The following is an 8,913-nucleotide window of genomic DNA, read 5'->3' as shown; positions in this document are numbered from 1 at the left end:
TTGTCAAAATATGGCAAAAAAAATACAAATTAGTTCATGAATTGAGGTTTTTATTTTCATTAGACAAAATATCAAAATGATAAATACCAAAGAGTTCTGTACTGTTTGCCTATTTAGTTTTGTTTCATTGTACAATACATTCTTTACAACAAAAATCAAAGGGAAAACATCGTTCTAACATAAGGCCTGTAAGACTGTACATCATCATAGGAAGAAAGTAGCTCTGGAATAAACTGGGATTTGCTGTTATTCATAATAAATAATCATTTTTTTAACTGTCATCTAGGCTAAACAAAACAGTACCCCAGTATCCTTCTACTCCTCAGAACAAACTACAGTATGTGCATCTTTCAGAGTCACAGTGGATTTCCAAACCAGTCTAAGACTGCTTGTTGGTTCTTTTTGACCCATTTGATGTTGGCAGTAGTCCTCTCGATGGATTGTTGAATGGCTAGGGTTCCCGAACCGAAACCTATGTGAGCGTTGTCATCCCTGAACTGTTCCAGCTGTTTTTTTAAAACAGGGAATTAGATTAGGAAACATTCACATAAAAATTTCTGCTGTACAAGATGGCAGTTAAATAAATAAAGCAGTCCTGAGAAAGATCGCATACCTGTTTCAGTTCATATTCACTTGAGAATCTCTTTGTGACACCGTTGATTAGATTGGAGAAAGAGAACGATCCACCTCCATACCTAATGGAGAATAAAAGAAGTGGAGTTATAGAAAACCGCAATCTGTGTTTTTAAGCAAACATAAACATTAAAAAAAAATTCTTACTGATTGAAAATGTACTCCCAGTTGGCTCTAACGAAATCCCAGGCCAGTGGTTGGCCGACCACATTGCTTGCAATGCTGATGATGGTAGAGGTGGCATCTTGTTTCCGAATTTTTTCTGGATCCAAAGTGTATTTGAGATACCTACATCATAAATCGAAGCACATGTTTTTAGCTAAACACCAAGAGAACTGTATGTATTTTTCAGCATTATCCTGCAGAGCTCACCTGTTCAGTAACCAGGGCTCGGTGGCACATGCCATTGCAGATCTCAGTTTATCTTTCTCTGAAGCAACAGAGGCTTTTTCAAACTGTTCCCAAGCAAAGTTCCACTCCTTCTCACCACCTGCAGCAATGGCACTGCAGTACACTGTAGACCTCAAGTTGGCTTTAATACTGTAGCAGTGAGAAATTTAAATGGCAATCTATTAATTACAATTAATTTAAAAAAGAAATCACTTAAGCTAACTCAGTCTTATTATAGCACTTGCATATTGTATCTTTTTTTGTTCATTTTAATAAACATATCCTCCTTTTTAAATCGCTAAGTGTGGAAAAAAACGGTCCGCTACTAAATGTACATGTACGGAAATAAGTTTACCATTTATGAAAATACAAAAGTACTGAATTTAATAAAATGTATTAAGCGTTCGAAATGATTTAATAACTTTTTATGAAAGCGTTTCTAACTATAATTCATGTACAATTCACACTACAGACATATTCTAATAATGTTTGACAACCAAATGTGTCTAGATAGTATTTATATCACATTTCACAATATTTGTATCAAATCCTTATCGTATTCATTGTTTTATACTTTACAACGTAACCATTTAAAATCTTTTATCTTGTGATGTTTATCCTGTATCTAATTCAGTGACATTCATACATTAAGTGTGGCTAAAATATTCAGATATTTTTTCGGGGCGACTTTAAATGTCTATGGACATAATAAAATTGGATCAAATAAAACTCATTACCAATAATATTGAACATGATATCTGTGGTCATTATAAACGTAGGCAACATTTGTAATAACAATATTATAAAAGTAGTCTACATTAATATACATTTTAACTGTGATATACAAAAAAATACTTGAAAATGCAGTTCTATTGAGTGAAACTCACAGGTTGACATCGGGATTGTTCATCCACTGTTGGAACCATGTTTTGACGTGAGTCGTACAAGCTTCAAGACCTGTGCTGCAGGCAACTCTGAGTGCATTTACTTGATTATATCTGCAGATACAAAGACACCAATACAATAAATAGATGCTTGAAAACAAATCTGAGCAGTTATTGTCACTACTGTATATTTACATGACTTACTGGTCAGTATGTCCCGGAGGCACATCCTCCCAATTTGTAAGAGTTGTGAAGTGATCAAACAAACCTTTCACCTGTTTTCCGACGTATGTCTGCAGATATGAAATAATGTGATGTTAGAATTCAAGCTCAGTTGAGTTGACTTTATGAAATATTCAGAGACAAACTTACCTGCATGGGGCCGTACACCTCTGTGCGATCAAACATGAGGTAAAAGTAGTCCAGGTTATCGAGAGCAGACTCCCACGGCATGTACTCCGTTTCAGAGGCTAGGAACAGCGTGGTTCTCAGAGCCAGTGTCGTTTCAATAATTCCTGCTCTGCAAAGGAAAAAGATGCTTTTAGTATTTGGATTGACTGAAATTATAATCATAACTTTAAAGAATAAAATTAAAATCTTACTTGGCCAGGTTAAAAGCATCATCAATTATCTGTGCCCGGTTAATAACTGGAATGCTCTAAATGAAATCAAATAAAAAAAAGACAATAATTTTTGTTAATTATTATAGTGAATGAACAACAATTCCAATCTTCCTTTATCTTTATTTTGTGTACTTTGTGTGACAGAATATGTTGACATGCTTTAATGGTAACAATTGTAGCTCATATACCCTGCCTCTCTCAACTGTTATTTTCTACAAAACCTACGAAAAAAAATGCTTTGGACAAACTCGAACATTAAGTTGTGCTGTTCTGTTGTAAACAATCGTAATGTTTCCTAAAAGCATCTGCTTTCGGAAGTGCTTTTGCACAGAAAAATATAGCATCACCTTGACATGGCTGCATCAATTCAACTGTGTTACTGAAACCATAATGCGTGGGCTAGATTATACATGTGGGGGGATGTTTTGATGAGTATTTTAGCAGGTATCCTGACATTTTATTCTACTGGTCTGGATCAGCCTTTTCTTTTAAACAGAATAAATCCTTTAGTCAGAGACCTTGAGCTTTGTAGCTCTGCAGATCTCATACATACAGAAACAGCTACATAACATACTTAAGAAAAGGAAAAATAGAAATCGCACCACACAACCCCTTTACTAAATGTAATTTTTTTTTACCTGTCTCGAAGTCTGGAGTACATTAAGTAGACGTTGCCAGTTTTCTTCATCATAGTTAACCCTGTAGTATCCTGTCACATTGATGTTGGCCAGAACCCACTCATCACCACTGATTTTCATGTCATTATTTTGATCTAATTTAGAAATGTAGAGCATAAACACATGAAAGTGTTAAAGCAAATACAGTGTTGTCTTTAGAATGATAATTAGTAAATATAATCACATGCAAAGTTCACCAAAACTTAAAAAATCTGTCATTTTATCTTAAAAATCGCTTTCTTTTTTTCTGTGGAGCATATTTAGCAGAATATCCATATTTAATTTGTTATTATTTTAAAAAATGGTTAGCATATGCTTTCAGAAGATTTGGAATATAGTATACAATTAGAATGGACTACTTTTATTTTGCATTTTTGGAGCTTGACAAGCCAAGGCCTACATTCACTGTCAAACATTCCCTTAAAACTCACCAGTTTTCTGTTGCAGCCAATATAGAGCTTGTGCTGCTTCTTTCTTTGTCCATGAAATTGGTACAAACCACTCATAACTGAAAAATGAAAAATATTGGGATATATTAATTCCACATTTTAACAGAACTTTGCAATTGATTAAATATGTAATACATTGGTATGAATTCATTGTAAATGCATTTTATCTAATTGCCAACAATTCATTTCTCTATATATATTTTATTAAAAGAATAAAAAAAAATTAAAATCAGAATTTCAGCATAGTCTTCCAGTAAAACTACAGACCACACACTATGTCAAAATATGGAAAAAATGATTGAAATAAGTAATAGGTACTTTAGGCAAAAATGTTTTTGACATACTTAAATTCCGATGGCCTGTCTGGTTTAGTTTCAGGGTCCAGGAGGAAGTGCTCCTGTGTGATCTGGCCAGTTGCAGTGTTAATAGTGACCACAGGGAAGCCCATTTGAAGAACCCAGCGGTCCATAATCTCTTGCACAGTTCTGGGAAGAGTGGTACCACTGCTGTTCACAGCCTACAACATTTTAGATATGAGCACATTTTTGTGGCAACAAATCAGGTAATGATAAGGTTAAACAGCATCGTTTAATTGCAGCATACCTTTTGAAGATGATCCCAAAGGTCTGTGTACACTGTGTTGTTGAATTTGAAATCATCCAGATAGGTCTGTTGAAACAAATTGTAGTGAATGTACAAAAGCATTCTCCATCAGAAAAACATGTTTGATTTTTATTGTATAGTACAAAGACTAGTGTTCAAGGGGGTTTTTTTACCTGGAGGCCTTGAGTAAACACTGCCTCAGTCAGAAAATCCGATAACATCCTAAGTACTGATGCCCCCTAGAAAAAAGAGAGTAGTCATTAACAGACGAACCACATGTATGTACATTATATTCAATGTAGAAAACAGATCTCACAATACCTTGCTGTAGGAAATCGTATCAAACACTTCACTAATTTGCTCTGGTCTTTGGATCTCCTCTTCTTTCGACGACAAGGGGTGAGACGAGGCCAGTGCATCTATGGCAAAAACTCTGTGCACATCACCAAGAACGATCAAATCTTTCTGTGGGATAGAAATAGAGTCAGTTATTTTTTATATAGCTTTTAGCATTTACAGTTTATTGTGGCTTTTGCTTCAAACACTCACAATGTTCCAGTCAGGCTCAGCTTCATCTGCCCCAAGATATTCTACGTAAGATGCGAAACCTTCATTGAGCCACAGATCATTCCACCACCTCAGAGTCACAAGGTTTCCAAACCACTATAAAGAAGTAGGAAGGTGGTAAAAAGGTAATTTACAAGTGATGTAAACTTTATTTTTGTAAAGCTCATAAAAGTAAGTTTTGTTAAGCACTTCCCCTTTAGGGTTCAAACTGGAAAAGAGTCTCCTTATTATACCTGGTGGGCAAGTTCATGGGCAATAATTGTAACAATCCTCTCTTTGTTTCCATTTGAGGATACTTCTTCATCGTACAGCAGGGCTGTCTCTCTGTATGTGATTAAGCCCCAGTTTTCCATTGCACCAGCGTTGAAGTCTGGCAGAGCGATTTGATCTGTACAATATTTTGAGGAATGAGTAAAACATCTAAAACAGCCTGAAAGGTTTAATTATTAACCTAGACTTACATAAAATGTTATTTCGATAACAGAACCATTAAACTGCCTCATAAATTATGGGTTATATCATACGCTCTTACCTGATTTGGGCAGTGGGTAGGAGACATTGTAATACTTCTCAAAGAATTTGAGAATTGGTCCAGTCACATTGAGTGCATACTGCCCTTGTCCTGCATCTATTGCCTCTTGACGGGCAAAAATTCTAATCTGTTTGTATAAATTACAGTATGCAGTATTTTAGTAGATGAACACATGAACACAAATCTTTAAAAAATGAAAAAAGTAATATTGAAAGTAGGTTTCAATCTTAAATTGGTCCAATTTTGTACAAAGATACTGTGAAAAGATCTATTACCTGCAGACCTTCAATGTTTTGTTCAATGAAGCCAAAATCGCTGACAATAAATGCCAGTAAATATGTCGACATTACTTCTGTTGGCGCAAATGTTGTTCTGGTGACAAAGGTTCCTTCCGTGGTGATGTTATCCTCACCTGAAAGTTGAAAAGAGACTTTTACTGACAAATCTAATATTCTTGAAATTAGTTTGAAGGAATAAAGCAAACTGATTAATCATAAATAAACTACTTTAGTAAAAAAGGGTAAAGGGTAACGAAACACTGCTCTGTTTAAGCTAAAGAAATAATCACACTTTCTAATGCTTACTATCTTCATCTGATTTATTATAGTTAATTAGATTTTGCTTGAACAGTTCTCCCTCATATATAGTGTAGGAAAGTCTGATTTATTCTAGTCAATCAATCATGTTAAACTTTTCTCTCTAGGTTCTTTAAATTCTAGTGTTTCTCCTGTATTTAATATAATTTACCCGTTCAAATTTGATGATGTTACACTAATTAAGATCACAACAGAAACATGAATGCAAAATCCCTCATAATAATATTAATAGTAATATTTTATAATTATAAAAACACACAATCCGCCTTAGTAACTTCATTGTATCTTTCAAAGCACCTACTTTTCAATTTTAGAAATCATGATTAACTTGCAGTTTGGCAGGTTATGCTTTCAAAGCAGTTACCCAACACTGCTCCTGTACAGAATAAAGTGTTCATTTACTTATCACAACACCATTGGAGAGGGCTACGGTTGCTGGATCATGGAGAAGAGTGATGTGGAATACTGCTTTCATTGCAGGTTCATCAAAGCAAGGGAAAGCTTTCCTGGCATCTGTTGGCTGCATCTGGGTTGTGGCAACCACTCTAAAAAAGAACAAGGAAATTTAACTGTGCAGGAAAAGTCTATTGTAGAATAGGAGGAACTGACAAGATGAATCAACGTCTTACTTCTTTACTCCGTTCTCATAGTATTCACTTCGGTAGAAGCCTCCCAAGTCATCTGCAAGCTCGCCTACAAATTCAGCGTAGAGCTCGTAGCTTTCCCCTGCAGTTAACTCTTCTTTCAGATGAATCGCCATATACTGTGTTTTAGTGTGCATCACAACTGATTCAATGGTAGGAGCTGGCTTGTTTCCGAGAGCCGTCAAGGTGGGTTGCAGTGTCATGTTCAGCTTGTTGGAGTGAATAAGGATGAGGTTTGTCTTTTCCACACATCTGAAGACCACGCTGGACATCCCTGTGAAGATGTAGAGTCCGGTTGAATCCGGCTGGAGCCGTGGCCAAAGAGTGACATTGTAGGTTTGTGGACTAAGAGTCTGTGGAAGACGCCACTGGTCCCATGGTTCATTAGATGGTTCCGTTGTTGGTACTGATACTGGTACTGTTGTTGGTACTGATTCTGGTACTGTTGCTGGTACTGATGTGGTTACTGCTGCTGTGGGTTTAACCTCATTCTCATTATTCTTGGACTTTTCCTGGGAGTACACCACTGAGAGTGCGATGATTGTAGATAGCGCTCCAGCGGCTAACACAACCCCTACTATCCCGACAGTTTTACTGATGTAGAAACCCTTTCCCATGTTTCAGCAATGACAGGATGTGAAGAGTGAAACTGACATCTGCTCAACATTTTATTTAAGGCATGGGAAGATTCTCCTCCCACAGAAATTAATGGTTCATCCATTAACACAGCACAGCTCCAGTGCAAAAGAAGGGATCCTTGAACCTGAGGGTTTCAGAGGGTCATTGATACCTGTGTTCTGCAAATGTGGTATGGCCACATATTCTATTTAGAAGATACAATTAAGGCAATATGAGAAGGAGGCAGGCTGACAGTGTTATGATCTGGGAAATGTTCTACTGAGATATTTTGTGGATGTTATTTTGACAAATACCACCTATTTAAGATTGCTTCAGTCCACATACACCCTAATGGTGATGGTGTTACTTGATGGAAGTAGGCTTATTCAAAAATGCAACCTGGTAACCTTTGTTACAATGCAAAGTTTGTTCAAAAATGGTCTGAGGAAAATACAAGGTGTTGCCTTGACTTCCAATTTTCTAAAATTGTCCAGTCCATTTCATCATCTAAGGAATGTTCTGGATCTGCTGCTAATGTCTCTGTGTCAGATACAACAGGACATTTTCAGAGGTCTTGCGTAGTGTTTATTAGGCTTTACTGTTGTGGCTGATCAGTGCATATGCATAATATATATATATATATATATATATATATATATATATATATATATATATATATATATATTGCATATTTAAAGAGAACCTAAGTGCACTGTTGCACCTGAATTTCATTTGCTGACATAAACGTGGACTTTACAAAAAAGACATTGTCCTCAGATACTTACATGCTGGCATAATTGTTAAAAGATAACTGATTGTCACTGTCATACAGCTATAATCTTTGAGTGAAGAAATACAGTTTAACTGTAGTTTAGCTAAATTACCTTGCATAGGAGCAAAGGACAGGGTTAGTAACAAATGAACTTGTAAAAATACCACTCTTTGTGGTCGTCAAGCTGGACTTTGAAATTCGACATGTGAAAAGAAAAATAAAAGATGAAAGAAATACTACGATTTGGCCTTTGGAATATGTGTATTTTTTTATGGTAGAACATTGTATCAGGGATGACGTTTATCATTTAGATTAGTATCTCACAAAATATAGCCAATATGACACAAGATGGACAATTCATTTGAAATGGGTGTAATGATTATCAGTCTTTACGGTACCATCCTCATCATATTAACCGATATCAGCTATAAATGAAGTGTTCAACAAAGTCACCAGACTCCATAAAACTCACCTTAGCAATCTCAACGGTTTTATATTATCAGATTTTATTTGCCATGTGATAAATTATTTTTAACCGGACAAGATTTAGTTTTCTGAATACAGTAAATATTTCATTTATCTAGTTTTTTTAATGAATAAAATGAAATCTTGCTATTAAATATTCTGCATTTTTAAAATCAAAAGAGGCAGAGTTGATAATTTAAGATGCCATCTGGTGGCTCTTGAACTTTGATAGACCACTATCTTCGACGGTAACATAGTATCAGAGATTTCTTGATATGCTTTTTCTGCTGACATACTGTTACATATAAAACAGGTCTTGTCCTATGATTGTTGACATTTTTTGAGGTAAGTAAGTGCATCAAATTATTCTTAGAACTGAAGATGTTGCAGATTCTTTGTGACAATAAAATGTTAAACATTTAACATCAAGAGACAGTTTCTTTAGTATTCTTCATTTTAT

At 35.5% G+C, this 8,913-nt stretch overlaps 1 protein-coding gene across 1 annotated transcript; it reads right to left on the bottom strand.

Moving 5' to 3' along the window:
• Positions 1-33: 33 nt before the first annotated feature.
• On the bottom strand, positions 34-7,226 carry LOC122330766 (aminopeptidase N-like). Its single transcript, XM_043228041.1, has 20 exons — positions 6,584-7,226; positions 6,357-6,499; positions 5,634-5,770; positions 5,359-5,485; positions 5,060-5,214; positions 4,809-4,922; positions 4,581-4,724; positions 4,433-4,498; positions 4,260-4,325; positions 4,001-4,173; positions 3,639-3,715; positions 3,169-3,302; positions 2,510-2,565; positions 2,280-2,427; positions 2,112-2,200; positions 1,911-2,021; positions 1,006-1,173; positions 781-921; positions 614-695; positions 34-506 (listed from the first exon to the last, which is right to left on the bottom strand). Exons 1-20 carry the CDS (start codon positions 7,213-7,215, stop codon positions 357-359), a joined length of 2,913 nt encoding a protein of 970 aa, XP_043083976.1. The 5' UTR covers positions 7,216-7,226; the 3' UTR covers positions 34-356.
• Between the last annotated feature and the right edge of the window lie 1,687 nt (positions 7,227-8,913).

The sequence above is a fragment of the Puntigrus tetrazona genome, chromosome 25 (genome assembly GCF_018831695.1).
Source record: "Puntigrus tetrazona isolate hp1 chromosome 25, ASM1883169v1, whole genome shotgun sequence".
NCBI lineage: Eukaryota > Metazoa > Chordata > Actinopteri > Cypriniformes > Cyprinidae > Puntigrus > Puntigrus tetrazona.
Note: the sequence above shows the minus strand (reverse complement) of the source record. Positions and strands in the feature narration are given on the sequence as shown.